The sequence below is a fragment of the Stenella coeruleoalba genome (genome assembly GCF_951394435.1).
Source record: "Stenella coeruleoalba genome assembly, chromosome: 10".
NCBI classification, from domain to species: domain Eukaryota; kingdom Metazoa; phylum Chordata; class Mammalia; order Artiodactyla; family Delphinidae; genus Stenella; species Stenella coeruleoalba.
The window spans coordinates 63,725,796-63,742,608 of record NC_137156.1 but is presented as its reverse complement, the minus strand read 5'-3'; the positions used below and the strand labels follow the sequence as shown (position 1 = coordinate 63,742,608).

Genomic DNA, 16,813 nt, shown 5'->3' with positions numbered 1-16,813 from the left:
GATTCAATGCCATCCCTATCAAACTACCAGTGGCATTCTTCACAGAATTAGAACAAAAACTTTTACAATTCGTATGGAAACACAAAAGACCCCGAATAGCCAAAGCAATCTTGAGAAAGAAAAATGGAACTGGAGGAATCAGGCTTCCTGACTTCAAACTATACCACAAAGCTACAGTAATCAAGACAGTATGGTACTGGCACAGAAACAGAAATATAGATCATTGGTACAGGATAGAAAGCCCAGAGATAAACCCACACACATACGGGCACCTAATTTATGACAAAGGAGGCAAGAACTTACAATGGAGAAAAGACAGCCTCTTCAATAAGTGGTGCTGAGAAAACTGGACAGCTACATGTAAAAGAATGAAATTAGAACACCATACACAAGAATAAACTCCAAATGGATTAAAGACTTAAATGTAAGACCAGACACTATAAAACTCTTAGAGGAAAACATAGGAAAAACACTTGTTGACATAAACCACAGCAAGATCTTTTTTGACCTACCTCCTAGAGTAATGGAAATAAAAACAAAAATAAACAAATGGGACCTAATGAAACTTCAAAGCTTTTGCACAGCAAAGGAAACCATAAACAAGACGAAAAGACAACCCTCAGAATGGGAGAAAATATTTGCAAATGAAACAATGGACAAAGGATTAATCTCCAAAATATACAAACAGCTCATGGAGCTCAGTATCAAAAAACAAACAACCCAATCCAAAAATGGGCAGAAGACCTAAATAGACATTTCACCAAGGAAGACATACAGATGGCCAACAGGCACATGAAAAGATGCTCATCATCACTAATTATTAGAGAAATGCAAATCAAAACTACAATGAGATATCCCCTCATGCCAGTTAGAATGGCCATTATCAAAAAATCTAGAAACAATAAATGCTGGAAAGGGTGTGGTGAAAAGGGAACCCTCCTGCACTGTTGGTGGGAATGTAAATTGATATAACCACTACGGAAAACAGTATGGAGGTTCCTTAAAAAACTGAAAATAGAACTACCATATGACCCAGCAATGCCACTACTGGGCATATAGCCTGAGAAAACCATAATTCCAGAAGAGACATGTACCACAGTGTTCATTGCAGCACTATTTACAATAGCCAGGACTTGGAACCAACCTAAATGTCCATCGACAGATGAATAGATAAAGAAGCTGTGGCACATATATACAATAGATATTTCTCAGCCATAAAAAGAAACAAAATTGAGTTATTCGTAGTGAGGTGGATGGACCTAGAGTCTGTCATACAGAGTGAAGTAAGTCAGAAAGAGAAAACCAAATACCGTATGCTAATGCATATATATGGAATCTTAAAAAAAAAAAAAGTACTGATGAACCTAGTTGCAGGGCAGGAATAAAGAGGTAGACATAGAAAATGGACTTGAGGACATGGGGTAGGAGGTGAAGCTGGGGCAAAGTGAGAGTAGCATCGACATATATACACTATCGAATGTAAAATAGTTGTCTGGCGGGAAGCAGCAGCCTAGCACAGGGAGATCGGCTCCGTGCTTTGCAATGTCCCTAGAGGGGTGGGATAGGGAGGATGGGAGGGAGGCTCAAGAGAAAGGGGATATGAGGACATGTATATGCACGTGGAAGATTCGCTTTGTTGTGCAACAGAAACTAACAGTATTGTGAAGCAATTATACTCCAATAAAGATCTATTTAAAAAAAAGTATATGAGAACATGATTTGATAAAGGATAGGATTATGTATATTTTTCTTTTTAAATTATTGTTTTTGCAGTGAACAATTCTTCAGCACTTTTCAGCATGTATTAAAGTGTATAACATCTCTGAAACAAGTTCAGAAGACCTCAAATAAATGTGATAAACTAAACAATAATAATGACAACCACAGCAGCAGTGCCTGTCTGTGTCACACCCTGGCACAAGCAGGGACCTCCCCCTATCATCCTCCTCTCCCCTTCCCTACCACAGTCCTTGGCGCACATCGGGCAGTTAGCACTGAGCTGTCACAGGTGAGGAAAGTGAGGCTCAGAGAGGCCAAATGCCTTTCTCTGGGCCCCACTGATGCTGAGGCAGAAAGCAGGAGCTTGGGTCTAGGTCTCTGAACTTCTAATGCCAGGTAGTTTCCTCTGGTGGATGGCAGGTCCTTGGTGCTGGCACTAATGGGCAGACCCCACTGGTCACCCTGGACCAGTGGGTTGCAGCCTTGGCCTCTCATCAGAATCACCTGTGGGGTTTTTAACACCAACGAGCCTGGGGCCTCACCTGAGACAGAGTCAGCACCCGCCCCATGGGTCTGGGCTCCCTGGGGATTGTGATGAGTGACCAGATTGGGAGCCTTTGTGCCCCTAGTGCTGAAGCCTCAGCAGGAGGGGAAGGAGGAGGGAGAGGTGGGGTTGAGCGTGTAAGGCGGGGAGAGGGTGTCAGATTAGGAGCCGCAGATCAGCTGCCAGTCAGCTGAACCTCTTTGGCTTGCCCGGCATCCCTTTTCCAGCTCTGCCTCCCCTCTACCTCTGGAGTGTTCTTCCAGTTAATTAAAAGAAATACTTCTGAATTAAAGGAAGACCATTGGGGGGGAATATTTTGTTTCATTTTGTCCCCTTTAAGATTGATTTGCATAAATGTGTATTGCTCTTGCATGTGCCAGGCTTTGTGAATGCATGTGAGTTGAGAACCTTTGCACATTTGATTTGAAGGTTATTTTGTTGTGATGTTTGGTGAAAACTGTCATAAACAGCTTGACTCCCAGTGTATCCCAGTTCAGCCGAGTAGCTCATTAAACTCATCAGTGTTGTCTTTTTAATTCTTATTGCTTCACGTGAAGTGAAACAACTACCACTTCCAAATGGAGATGTTTTGTTCCTTGGCTTTTATGTTGGTGTCTGGACAGAAATTAGCAGTGAGTTCATTGTCCTGTATTGAGTTCTCTGGAGGGGATAGAAGACAAGATTTTCTTTGAAAAAAGAAGTGTTCTGGGGCTTCCCTGGTGGCACAGTGGTTGAGAGTCCGCCTGCCAATGCAGGGGACACGGGTTCGTGCCCCGGTCCGGGAAGATCCCACATGCCGCGAAGCGGCTAGGCCCGTGAGCCATGGCCGCTGAGCCTGCGCGTCCGGAGCCTGTGCTCCGCAACGGGAGAGGCCACAGCAGTGAGAGGCCCGCGTACCGCAAAAAAAAAAAAAAGTGTTCTTTCCCCTACAACTGCCTTTTCTTGGACAGTAATTCAGATTTAAGGTTTCTCGCATTCATTTGGAAATAGGTATGATATAAATAATAAACAAATAAGCATATAATTCATTTCAGTAATTTCCCTGAAGAAGAGCAAACTTATTTGAGAGTTATGTGCTCCTGCAGTGAAAATCAAATTGGGGTGTATGTGTATGTGTCTGTCTTTAATTAATTTAGTTATCTGAGTTGGAATTTGATGAGGCAGAGCCTTACTGGGAGGACTGATTTCTTGCCTTTCTTTATGTACTCCTGCACTTGACCCCTTTTTGTGTTTCCCTGCAGTGACTGGTACTACGCAAGGAGCCCCTTTCTGAAGCCAAAGCTGAGCTCTGACATCGTGGGCCAACTCTACGAGCTGACCGACATCCAGTTTGACCTGGCATCGAGGGGCTATGACCTGGATGCTGCCTGGCCGACGTTTGCCAGGTACCTTGAAGAATTAATTGCTTGGTTGAAAAGAGCGGAAAGAGGTGTTTGAAGTTTTGAAGCTTGCCACCAGTCTACTCAAAGCAGTTTTGCTCATGCAGTAAATTACCTGTAGCTTTGCAACTCTTATCCTTGCTGATTTTACAGACTTGGTTGAATCGTGACTAGCGATAGCATCTGGAGGCTCCAACCTTAAACTAACCTAACTGGCCAGGTGGCATGAGTCAGTGGAGACGCATATGTGAAACCCAAGGTTTTCAGATGTGTTAAGGGGCTTGGTGTGGGAGCAAGCGGGGAGCAAGTGGGCTTTTCCCCAATATGTTCTCATAGATACAGTTATCGTGGAGGCCAGTAAGAGAGGGAGCGAAGGCTCGTCCATGTAAGGTTTGCTGGAAAGGTTGCTTTGCTGTGTTTTCTTTTCCTATACCAGTACGGCACTCACACACTGTCTAACTGCATCCTCACAACTGTTCCAGGAGCAAGGTGCTGAGGAAACAGGCTCAGAGAGTGGAGGGACTTGCCTAGATTCACATAGCTGGCAGGCAGCAGGGCCAGGGTACTAGACTTGAGTTAAACTCAAGTCCAGCATTCTTTGTTTTGTTTTGCTTTCTGTTAATAAGGTGGTGTTTTGTTTTGGTTTTTTTCCAATTTTTGTATTTCTTATTAGGGACTTCTTTCTATGGAGGAAAAAATACTGACTATAATGGAACCCATTTGCCAACCACCAGGATTTAAGAGCTAACCTTTTTGCCATATTTACTTCGTGTCATTTTTAGAACTGTTCAATTTTAAAATCATTTCAGACTTACAGAAAAGTTGTAAAAATAGTACACGGTACTCATTCACTTTGATTCCCCAGTTATCAGTATTTTACTACAAACGTTTTAATCATTCTTTCTCTCTCTCTCTCTTTGTTTTTTTTTTCCGGCCGTGCCACGTGGCATGTGGGATCTTAGTTCCCCCACCAGGGATTGAACCTGCGCCTCCTGCAGTGGAAGCGTGGAGTCTTAACCACTGGACCGCCAGGGAATTTCTTATCGTTCTTTATCTTTATGTAAACATGTTGGTTTATTTCCTGCATCATTTGAGTATAAGTTACAGACCTGATTCCCCTTTACTCCTAAGTACTTCATCGTGTATTTCCTAAAATCAGGGACATCCTTTCCTAAAGTCAGGGATATCTATATAACCTCAGTTCAATTGTTAAAATCACAGAACATTGATACAATACTGCTGTCTAATCTACAGACTGTGTTCAAATTTTAAGAATTACACCAGACATGTCTTTTATAATCCAGGATCACATGGCAGTGAATTGTTGGGTCTCCCTAGTCCTTGTTCATTTGGAACAGTTTCTCCTCTTTGCACAGACATTTTTGAAAAGTACAGGCCAGTTATTTTGTAAAATGTTCCTTAATTTGAGTTTGTCTAGTGTTTTCTCATTATTGGATTCAGATTAAGCATTTTTGGCAGAAATACCCGAGGTGTTGTGTCCTCAGCACATTGTACCCAGAGACACAGGATGTTGGTTTGTTTCATTACTTGCAAGGTGAACCATGATCATTTGGTTAAGGTGGTGTTAGCCAGGTTTCTCCTAAAGTTACTGTTTCTCTGTTTGTAATTAATATGTATCTTATGGGAAGACATTTTGAAACTAGGTTTTTTGTTGTTTTTTTTTTGCGGGTACGTGGGCCTCTCACTGTTGCGGCCTCTCCCGTTGCGGAGCACAGGCTCCGGACACGCAGGCTCAGCGGCCATGGCTCACGGGCCCAGCCGCTCTACGGCATGTGGGATCTTCCCGGACCGGGGCACGAACCCGTGTCCCCTGCATCGGCAGGCGGACTCTTAACCACTGCGCCACCAGGGAAGCCTGAGACTAGGTTTTTATCCTGTTTCTTTTAAATCTCCCTCCTGTTAGTTTTAGCATCTGGTAAATCTTTCCTGAATCAGTTACTATCATGGTTACCAGAGTGATTTTCTGACTCCATCATTCCTTCTACACTAATAGTTGGCATTCTATTGTAAGGAAGATCTTTTCCTTCTTCCCCATCTATTTATTCATTTATAGTAGTATTGACTCGTGGATTCTTATTTTTTTCAATAGGTTATATTCTGTCACTGTAATTATTTTAAACCTTAAGGTGCCTTATATTTGGCCAGTCAAAGTCCCTTCAAGCTGGTTCTTGTGGGATTTTTTTGTTATGTCTGATACCTTTTTTTTTTAAAGAAATAAAATATTATAGATCCCAATAAAGCCCCACCCCACGGCCATCCATTCTCCTTTTCTCCCTTTCTAGGAGTAATTACAACCCTGCAGTTAATGCATGTCATTCCCCAATATTTGTGTTTCACTACATGTGCCTGTAAATATTACGTATGTATAGTTGTATTTTATATGTATATTTTTAATTTGCTACATTGATTGAATCATGAGATGGCTATACTTCGGCAGGTTGCTTTTTTCATTCCACATTGTTTTTGAGATTTTTATCTGTGTTTGTACAGGGAGTTCTATAGATGTGGAGTAGGGCTGGCAAACCACGGCCCACAGGGCCATGTGTAACACACCTTCATTTACCGATTGTCTGTGGCTGCTTTCATGCTACAGTGGCAGAGTTGAATTGTGACAGAGCCCGTAAGGCCTGCCAACCGAAAATATTCACTATCTGGCCCTTTACAAAAAAAGATTGCCAACCTGTGGCATAGAGTATTCCATTGTGTGAGTAAACAGTTTATCTGTTTCTCTAGTGATGTGGAGTTAGAAAGGTTCTGCTTTTTCCACCATGACGGTGCTGCCAGGAGCATCCCCACACGTCACCTTATGCACATATGGGACTGTCTTTCAGGTAGATACTGAGAAGTGCAGTTGTTGGGTTGTGGAGACTAACAAGGTTTAAAATGCAATAATTGCGGATTAAGGAGAAGATTCTGGTCGTTAAGTAAAAGTGTGTTTCGTTTGCAATGACTAGCGCCATCAAATAGAACTTTCTGCAGTGAGGGAAATGTCGTGTGTGAACCAGAAGAGGTCTTCCAGCCACGTTACTCGTGTAACATAACGTAAAGCAGTGACCTCAAGGCCTGAAGCACAGCATGACCTTTATTTACCAGATTGACTGTTGTTGGTTCCTGCCTGGTAGACAAGTTATGGCTGGCATCGAAGGTTCTAGGAAAACTTAAACTAAAAACTGGGAAATACTATGTTCACTTCGTTCCTTTTTGGCAGTGAGAGCAAAGCCATCATGCTTAGACTTCAACAGCGGGGTCCAGCTGCTACGACCAATCTGAATGTGTGCTTTGGTGGAAATTGTTGGATTTTGCCTTCTTACTGAACCTGGGAGGGCACTGCCGCTACCACCACCTGGTTGCCTAGTGACAGCCAAGGCCTCCCCGAGTGTGTGTGTATGTGTGTGTGTTCCCTGCTCTGATGCAAGCATGTCTGTTTTGTGGCCCCGCAGGAGGACCCTGGGCACTGGCTCTTCTGCTTACCTATGGAGACCTCCCAGCCGAAGCTCCAGCATGAGCAGTTTGGTGAGCAGCTACCTGCAGGTAATGCCAAGAAGGCTGGGGACTCCCTCTCTGTCATGTCAACCAGGGCATGTTCTTGCCCCTCCCAGCTCAGGGGGATGTTCTCAGATGCCTGGTGTTCCAACTCGAGCGATATAACCCCTCAGTCCTACCCACTGTTTCCTCGAGTCCAGGTTTTTATAACCAAAAGGAATTTAGGCCTTTTAAAAACTAAATTCTTTTAAAAGCTTTTTAAAGTGTTTCAGAAGAAGTGGTTTGGCACTGTGATTAAAAGTGGCAAGGTCAAATCCTGACTGTCACTCGCCCCCTGTGTGACCCTGGGAAGGTGACTTACCCTGTCGAAACTTGAGCTCTCTCATCTGTACAATCTCATACCAGCCTGTAAGGTGGTTGTAGGGAGTAAATGAGGGCACACACGCACAGTGCTTAAGGACTTGGCACAGGCTAGCGCTCAGTAAACGTTAGTACGTCAGGTCAGTTTCATTAATTTTGTTAGAAATGTGAATGTATCGTATAGTTTAATGGAAAAGAACGCTGAAATTAATCAGCAAAGCAAAATAAGACTAATCAGTATAAGTAGCATTTTTACCCTATTTTGTGATTTAATTGCAACAGGAATTGTGGGTAGGGTGCAATGGGGAAGCAGTAGTTTACATGTAACATCATTTCTCTAAGAGCCAGCATCCATTATGTTACCAAAGCTACAGGAGGCTGAATGGGAAACGCAAGTTCTGGGTCTCAGTGGAGCTCACACATGTGGCGTTGCATCATATTTTAGGATGTGCTACTGACCTCCTCTGGCATATGCTTTGAGCAAAGGGGTCCCAGTCCTTTGAATAGCTCGATAGACTAAGCTTAGGTCATGTAATTGCTGTATTTTTACTTATGTTCTCATTAACTTCTAAAGTTTTGCCAAGCAGCAATGTGGCTTCATACCCAAGCCACTTGTTTTTCGTGTTTCCTCCCCAGACTCAGGAGATGACCTCCCACCTTGACCTGAGCAACCCCTTAAACCATGAGGCACTGGAGGGCTTTGACGAGTTGCGGCTAGAGCTGGACCAGTTGGAGGTGCGGGAGAAGCAGCTGAAGGAGCAGATGCAGCAGCGGGAAAGAGAGAACCAGGAGCTGAGGGCGGCCGTCAGCCTGCATGGAGAGCAGCTGCAGGCAGAGAGAGAGAGGGGCCGCGCCGCCGCCGAGGACAACCTTCGCCTCGCCGGTGTGGTGGCCGCACTCCAGGAGCAGTGGGAAGTCACCCAGGCCACACAGAACACTGTGAAGGAGCTGCAGACGTGCCTGCAGGCCCTGGAGCTGGGGGCCTCGGAGAAGGAGGAGGATTACCTCTCAGCCCTGCGGCGGCTGGAGTCCCTACTGCAGCCCCTGGCTCGGGAGCTCGAGGCCACACGTGACTCCCTGGGCAGGAAGGACCAGTGCTCAGCTGATGTCCCAGACCAGCTGAGTGCAGCCGAGCAGAAGGCTGACATGGCACTGGACGCAAAGGGGCGACAAAAGCGCATCCCCAGTGACTCGCCCCTGGAGACTCAGGAGCTGGGGGAGAAGCTCCTGGAAAGGGAGAGCACCCAGCTGGAGCAGCTGGCCAAAGAGCTGCAGCTGAAAGAGGAGGCCCGGGCCAGCCTGGAGCGCCTGGTGGAGGAGATGGCCCCGCTCCGGGAAGAGCTGTCCAGGAAGGGGCAGGAGGCAGCCCAGCTCCAGCGTCAGCTGCACGAGTCGTTGGCCCACTTGAGCTCCCTGGAGGAAGAGCTCGCGGAGGGGAGGCGAGAGGAGCAGCGGCGGCAGGAGGAAAAGGGGCTGCTGGAGCAGGAGGCCAGGTCCCTGACGCGGCAGCTGCAGCTCCTGGAGACCCAGCTGGCCCAGGTGAGCCAGCACGTGAGTGACCTGGAGGAGCAGAAGAAGCAGCTCATCCAGGACAAAGACCGCCTCAGCCAGAGGGTGGGGACGCTGGAGCGACTTGCTGCGCAGTCAGGCCCAGATCTGCCTGTGGCGGCTGCGGAGCACGAGGCTCTGAGCCCCACCCTGCAGCAGGCCTGTGAGAAGCCGGAGGAGGAACAGAGGGGCCTGTGGGAGGGACAGGTGGACGATCCCAAGATGCAAGGGGCCGGCCAGGAGAAGCTCCAGCAGGCCAACAGGGAACTGGAGAAGGAGCTGCAGAATGTGGTGGAGCGCAACCAGCTGTTGGAGGATAAGCTTCAGGCCCTGCAGGCTGACTATCAAGCGCTGCAGCAGCGGGAGGCGGCCATCCAGGGCTCCCTGGCCTCCCTGCAGTCAGAGCAGGCCAGCATCCGGCACATGGGAGACCAGATGGAGGCAAGCCTCCTGGCTGTGAAGAAGGCCAAGGAGACCATGAGGGCCCATGTGGCTGAGAAGGAGGCTGCCCTGCAAAGCAAGGAGGCCGAATGCCAACAGCTGCGGGAGCAGGTGGAGCAGTGCCGGCAGCTAGCGGAGGCCCGGGCTGGGGAGGTCAGGGCGCTTGAGGACCGGTGCCGCCAGCAGACCCAGCTGATCGAGACCCTCACAGCAGACAAAAGCCAACAGGGGTTCAGCCCACCTCAAGACCACGCGTCCCAGGAGCTAGCAGCCCAGATGGCCCTGTCTCAGGCACAGCTGGAGAGCCATCAGGGGGAGGCCCAGAGACTGCAGGCTGGGATGCTGGACCTCCAGGCCAAGCTGCAGGCAGCCCTGGGTGACCGGGAGAAGGTGCTGAGCCAGCTGAGCGTGGCCGAGGCCGCTCTGAGGGAGCACAAGGCCCTCGTGCAGCAACTGAAGGAGCAGAACAAAGCCCTCACCAGGGCCCACGTTCAGGAGCTGGTGCAGTGCTCGGAGCGTGAAGGGGCGCTGCAGGAGGAGAGGGCCGGAGAGGCCCAGCGGAGGGAGGAGCTCCAAGTAGTGTGGGAGGAGCTGTCCCAGGCAACAGGCAGCTCCGAGGAGGCGCAGCTAGAACCTGCTGAGCTGCAAGAGCAGCCGCACCGGGCCAACACGGATATGGCCGAGCTCGGCATCCAGGTCTGCGCGCTGACCGCGGAGAAAGAGCCGCTGGAGGGGGCGCTGGCCCGCGCCATGCAGGAGCTCCAGGATGCCAAAGAGGCAGCCTCCAAGGAGCGGGAGGGCCTGGAACACCAAGTGGCAGGGCTGCGGCGAGAGAAGGAGAGCTTGCAGGGGAAGCTGAAGGCAGCTGAGGAGGCAGCTGACTCACTGCCTGGCCTGCAGGCCCAGCTGGCCCAGGCCGAGCAGCAGGCCCAGAGCATCCGGGAGACTGCACGCCAGGAGCTCGACACCCTCAAGTTCCAGCTGAGCACCGAGATCATGGACTACCAGAGCAGACTTAAGGTAACCCTCACCTTGACCATCTGAGCTGCACTTGTCTCCTGCAGCAGGGCCTGGTGGGTCCATGAGTGGTTGGGATGCACCTTGGGCCAGGTGGCACATGAGGGCCCAAGAATGTCCTGGGGGCCCAGGCCAACATGGCCTCATCCTGGTGTCATAGCTCACAGCATCCTTCTCCCTGCAGGAACATGTTAGGGATACAGCATTGGAGAGGGATGCCTTAACCCAGACGTCTAAATTTAAGGCCATTACAGACAAGTTTGGCCCACACAGAATTTTGTTTAACTTAGTAGCCAACATTTCAGGAGCAGGGTGTTTATAGATTCAGTTTTTGGACTTCTTTTGAAATCTTGGGAGTTCCTAAAGCCTGTGCTCTCATTCCTACGTGGCAGCAGTCAGCAGGAGCTGGGTGGGGACTGCCCACTTTAAGGAAGCGTGCATCCTCTGCTATTTTCCTTGTACTCGTTTATGTACTTGTTCAGCCCCTTTTGGCATGTGAGTTCCTGACTGCCTCGAGTCCTGTCCCTGGATTCTCTGTCCCTTCAGGTGCCTCCTGATAGCAGAGCAGTTGTAGGAAACCAACTCAATTCGTTTTCACAGAGCCCTTGGGATAGACAAGCTTATGAGAACAGCGTTTACCACGTGTCTTGAACTGCAGAGAAAGAGTTAAGAGTGAGGACACAGGCAGACATCTACGGGGCTTTGGCTTCTGATGTATCTGTTTGCTTCTGGGTCTGTGCACTCAGACCACTCCTGACCTCTCTCTTAGGCAACTATTGCGTTCCCACAGATGTGCCTCCCACCTTGTGTCACCCCACCCCTTACAGTTCCATGTGGCTCATACTCCACCTTTCCTTGGCAGAAATGAAATTCTAAGTTTGGGGGCCAAGCTTAAGTCTCTTGGCTTGACGAGATTGTGTTACCAGGGAAGCCCAAAGTTTATTGAGTTTGGGAGAAAAAGAGAGAGGTAGCTTGTTTTTACCCATTTTGGGGGAGTGGGGCCGAGGGAGTCTCAGAACAAGGACCCCACTTTTCTGATCCCTTTCTCATCCTCTCCAGACCTCCAGTGAAGAATGCAGGAGCCTCAGGGGCCAGTTGGAGGAGCAAGGTCGGCAGCTACTGGCTGCCGAGGAGGCTGTGGGGAAGCTGAAGGTAAGCCTGGCCCCTGAGGCCCAGGGGAGGTGCTCCTGTGAGCCCTGAGCAGCGGCCGGCCCATCGTTCACCTGGTCATTCCACTCCCAGGTTGTGGGCCTGTCGAGGAAGGGGATGTGGCTTGGCTTTCATTGGACCATCAGAGAGGCCTCCCTGCAGGAGTTCCAGTGCCCTGGCTAAAGCTGCCGTCAGCTCACCTTTGTAGACAACCTGAGTCTGTGTCATGGCTCTTCCACTCCCTGAACACCTGGCTAGAGCTGTCAAGTGTGCTTTTCACCGCCCCTGTGTCTTATGGAAAGGAAATAAGTCATCCCTCTCTGCAGATGTTCTCCAAGTCAGGGTTTCTGACGTGAGCCAGAGCAGGGGTGGGACTGAAACCCGTTTTCATGGCAGTGACTTTTTTCAGTGACTCCTGTACCCTGCCACCCCACCTCTACCCCCACCCCGGAGATTCTGATACCTGCTGCCCCACCAGCCACCACAACAGGTTGCAGCTGATGCTTGAGGGACATAATTACAAATGGGAGTCTGTCATACTCCACACACATACTAGTTCGTGGTTTCTTGAACTTAAAAACAGACAAAAGCCCCTCCTGTTAGAAGTGCGCCAGCCAGATGGGGTGGGGAACATGCCAGTCACTTGATGGCATCTTGCATGGGCTTCTGCAACCGAACGTCTTCTCCCTGCTGTCCTGTGCCAGGCTTCCCAGGCCGATGCGGCGGAGAAGCTGAGCTGTACCGGCAAGCACCTTGCTGAGTGCCAGGCCGCCATGCTGAGAAAGGATGAGGAGGGGGCCGCCCTGCGCCAAGACTTGGACAGGTTAGTTACACGGTCCACCCACGCGGCCAGTGGGAGAGTCCTCAAGGGAGGGGGTGTTTGGTACAGTCATTTAGAAAGTCAACCACTCATATCAGGTTAAAGAAGCCCTTTTGCAAGAAAAGCCACAGACTCATAAAGTGCTTATGTCAGAAGCATGCCACGGAGAACCTTGGCAATCTGCCTGTCACAAGCCTATAGAAGGCTGCAGAGACCCTTTCTCTTAATTCCATTGTCTTATCTCTAGCAGGGCATATTTCAGTTCAGTAACTTCATGCTTTGGTAAAACTAAAATGAAGTAAAAGCTGGGAGATAATCATGGTACTACTAACAGCAAACATTTAAGTAATGCCTAAAATGTGGCAGGTACCGTTTTAAATACTTGGTATTTATTTGCCCATTTAATCCTCCCAATGGTCTTGTGAGGATGGTATTATTATTTATCCCATTTCATAGATGAGGAAAACAAGGCTCAGAGGAGTGAAGTCACTTGCCCAGGGTCACACAGTGTGTAAGTGGTGATGACAGGATTGGAACTCAGAACATTTGGCTCCAGAGTCTTTGTCTCAACGACTACCCTAAAAAATATATAGACAGATAGTTTAGTGTTTTGTTTTATTTTAGGGTACTGGTGTGAGAGTATTGTGTGTGCGTGTTTTCCCTCCGTGTGTTTTGACTTGAGTTCTTCGTTTCCTCTCTGAAATGAGAGGCTGCGGGGTTAGGTGTGAGGTTCTCGCAAGCTCATCTGAGAGTGAGTGGGCGAGCCAGGGAGCAGGATCAGCTTGTCTTCCTGGAGACTCTCTGGTGCTGTGTCTGTGGAGAGCACATCGTGCTGTCGCCCTTTCATCATAATGGGGTTTTTTTGTTTGTTTGTTTGTTTTTGCGGTACGCAGGCCTCTCACTGTTGTGGCCTCTCCCGCCGCGGAGCGCGCAGGCTCAGCGGCCATGGCTCACGGGCCCAGCCGCTCCGCGGCATGTGGGATCTTCCTGGACTGGGGCACGAACCCATGCCCCTGCATCGGCAGGCGGACTCTCAACTACTGCGCCACCAGGGAAGCTCCATCATAATTTTTTTTTAACCTTAAAGTATGGCCCTACCTGTGTCCACCCCCGAGACCTCTTCATCTTCAGGCTTGGGGGCCACCCGGAGTTGTGAGCGTCATCAGCCCACTGTCTGGTGATGGGGCCAAACTGGAGTATTACAGGAGTAATACAGGTAATACAGTAATACAGTAATACAGATCCAGGAGTATTACAACAGGGGTTGCTGGGACCTGATCGCATGTGTGCTCCCAGCAAAAACAGACACCCCAAATTCTCCCGAGGCTTTAACTTTTCCACCCATCTCCTACCATCTGCTTCTAGGCCTGGGCCCCGGCTCAATGGGAGATCCAGACCACGCCGGATGTTTAGTAACCTCAACGTACATTTCTTCTCATCTGACTCTTCTCAGCTGACTCCTTACAGAGTTTGAATCCTATAGGACTCTGGCTTCCCTTAGCCAGGTGGTGTTCATGTGACAATTTAAGTAGAACCTCCGAAGTTGGCGGCATTCTTTTTAATGCTATAACTCTGTGTGTGTGTGTGTGTGTGTGTGTGTGTGTGTGTACCCGAGATCATTTTGGAGGACAGTGTCTAGTAAACAACAACCTCCTGACAACTTTGTACTGGACATGGAAAGGCTGGCTTAGGTACAGATTCATTGGTCTTGCACAGCCCTCTGTTTTAATGGAGCTGTTAGGAATGCCTTGCTTTATAAGGCATCCTTGGAAAACCACTGCCTTAGGGGACAGGTGAGCTGAAAGAGAAGTGGGCAAGGGCGGGAAGACAGTGGTTCCGCCGGCCCCCCCGCTGCAGCTTGAGGCTCCGAAGCACCCAGAACAGGATTCCTTAGGCCTCAGCGTTGTCAGGTTGAACGCCTCGCAGTGTAGATTGAGTGCCTGCCGTGTACCCCATGCCAAGCCCCACGTGTAGAGTCCCAAAGACACATGGAAGATAGACGCTTCTCTGTGTGGTCATCTCCAGGAAGCTACGCCTCTGTTCTTTCTCTCCTGGCTCCTTTTTCCTCTTGTGTGTACTGCCATCACCAGCCCGTGTACTTAACCCGTCGGGCTCCTCTCAAAACCTCAGTCTCTGCCCAAGAACCAAGTGGTACAGAGTTTGACGCACGTGGGGTGCTCCTAGTGACCTGAGCTCAGCCTCCTCTCCCAAATGTCCCTTGTATTTGTCGTGAGGGGTAGTGGTGTGTGAAGAGTTTGGGTGTGTGAGGGAAGTTTCGAAGGCTTAAGAGAGTGTACAGCCTGTGAGTGGGGCCGTGCCAAGGGGCTCCCCCCATGAAGGGGAAAGCCTGGTAGGGCAGCAGGACCCCCCATTAGAGGCCTGGATTAGCCCAGAGGCACGGGGGAAGCTGGCAGTGGTGGGTAATAAGGAAAACTTACTACTCCTCCACCAGGACCCAGAAGGAACTTGAAAAAGCCACGACAAAGATCCAGGAGTATTACAACAGACTCTGCCAGGAGGCGACAGACAGGGAAAAGAATGACCAGAAGATGCTTGCTGACCTGGATGACCTGAATAGAACCAAGAAATTCCTGGAGGAGCGGCTGATAGAGCTGCTCAGGTGAGTATCAAACAAGGGGCCAGGGGCTGCCCCCAAGCTTGGCTTTTCTTTAAAGAAATGCAGCTGTTCTTGAAAGGACTCTTCGAGGGAAATGGGCCCCTGTCTGCTTGTGTTCTGTTGTAAGCGCCCGCACACGTGAACAGGGTCTGCTCAGGCCCTTGGCAGCCTTGCACCTGGTCCGTGTTTTCTTATTGCTATGCTGTTTTCAAAATCTCCGTGTGCTCAGCCACAAGAGTGACAATCAAAGATGTTTAATATCCTCAGGGACTTCTCTATTCCCTTGTCCCTCTCTCGTGAGCCCTTTTCTCCTTCTCTTCCGTCCCACTCTCCCCAGCACCTGGGCCCCCAAACTCCAGTGCCTGCAGGTAGCAGACAGTGAGGTAAATGTGTGAACCGGGCCAGGACGGGGCTCTGAGAAACAGGAGGACATGACCTGCTCTGCTCTTGCTGACTGTTGCCCCGCAGGCATCGAGTCCAGGGTTGCCAAGTCACCTTACTTCTTAAGAGAATGTGGAAATCTGAATTTTTATGTGAAATTGGCCTGGCTTTTAAATGTTGACAACTCATTCAAAAAGTTTTGAAAGGTTTTTGTATGGAATTATTATTATTTTTTTTTTTTTGGCTGCGCCTGGCTGCTTCTGGGATCTTAGTTCCCCAACCAGGGATCAAACCCATGCCCCCTGCAGTGGAAACGCGGAGTCTTAACTACTGGACCTCCAGGAAAGTCCCGGAAATTTTCAAAAATACAAAAATAGGATAGCAAAATGCACTGCTGTGTACCTGTCACCCAGCTTCAACATTATTCAGCTCATGACCAGTCTTGTATCATCCAAGAGTCCTACCCATTTCCCCCACCTCCTCAGATTATTTTGAAGCAAATCCCAGACATCCTGTCATTTCATCCACAAGTATTCTGATACGTACCTCTCCAACACAAGGACTCTATTTTAAACAACCACAGCATCATTACCGCGTTTGAAAATTAACTAATTCCCAATATCATCAACTGTCTAGTCTAGTTTGAAATTTTTCTAATTGCTTTATAGGTTTTTCTAATTAGGATCTATATTAGATCTATACATTGCATGGTGATATGTTTCTTAGATCTCTCTTACTTAGTCATGGTTCCCCCACCATCTCACTCTCTTTTTTTTTCCTTTGCAGTTTACTTTTAAAGAAAGCAGGCCATTCATCTGGTAGAGTTTCCCATAGCCTGGACTTTGCTGATTGCATGCCCATGGTGTCATTTAACATGTTCTTCCATCCTCTGTGTTTCCTATAGCCCCGAAAGTTAACAGCAGTTTTAAGGAAGGCTTTATACACATCTTCCCTGGTGCATCAGGCACATGCAGGTGCTGCCAGAGCCTCCTGAAAAGCCTGCCACTTTTTTCAGTGTGTTTGCTTCCTGTAGGGGCTGTGCTGTCTCTCTAAGGAGTGGAGGAGGTCAACATCCCATCGGATTTTCAGGCTGGAAAAGCTTGGCTCTCCTCCATTAATTGTTACTTAAACCATAAAAACATGAAGGATCCCGAGCACATTTAAGATTTGGGTTCTTGGGCTCACAGCACACAGACGGTCATGTAATCGTGGCAGCACGTGACAGCTTAAACTCCCATTGGCCACGTGCACCGTCATTTAGACATCTGAGCAGCTGGTGGCCCTTGTCAGTGCCAGCAGGTCTTTGCAGTTGCCAGAGCCTTTTATGGACATCA

General features: G+C 48.9%; 1 protein-coding gene across 3 annotated transcripts in view; it reads left to right on the top strand.

Annotated features, from left to right (window-relative positions):
• The window catches only part of FYCO1 (FYVE and coiled-coil domain autophagy adaptor 1), a 113,787-nt gene that overhangs the window by 52,452 nt on the left and 44,522 nt on the right, over window positions 1–16,813 (top strand). For all 3 annotated transcript variants that reach the window (XM_079933445.1, XM_079933447.1, XM_079933446.1), the window contains 6 exons: window positions 3,505–3,648; window positions 7,104–7,194; window positions 8,143–10,515; window positions 11,572–11,664; window positions 12,366–12,484; window positions 14,934–15,101. In XM_079933445.1, the coding sequence (XP_079789571.1) occupies window positions 3,505–3,648; window positions 7,104–7,194; window positions 8,143–10,515; window positions 11,572–11,664; window positions 12,366–12,484; window positions 14,934–15,101 (2,988 nt within the window). The remainder of the gene's footprint in view (window positions 1–3,504; window positions 3,649–7,103; window positions 7,195–8,142; window positions 10,516–11,571; window positions 11,665–12,365; window positions 12,485–14,933; window positions 15,102–16,813) is intronic.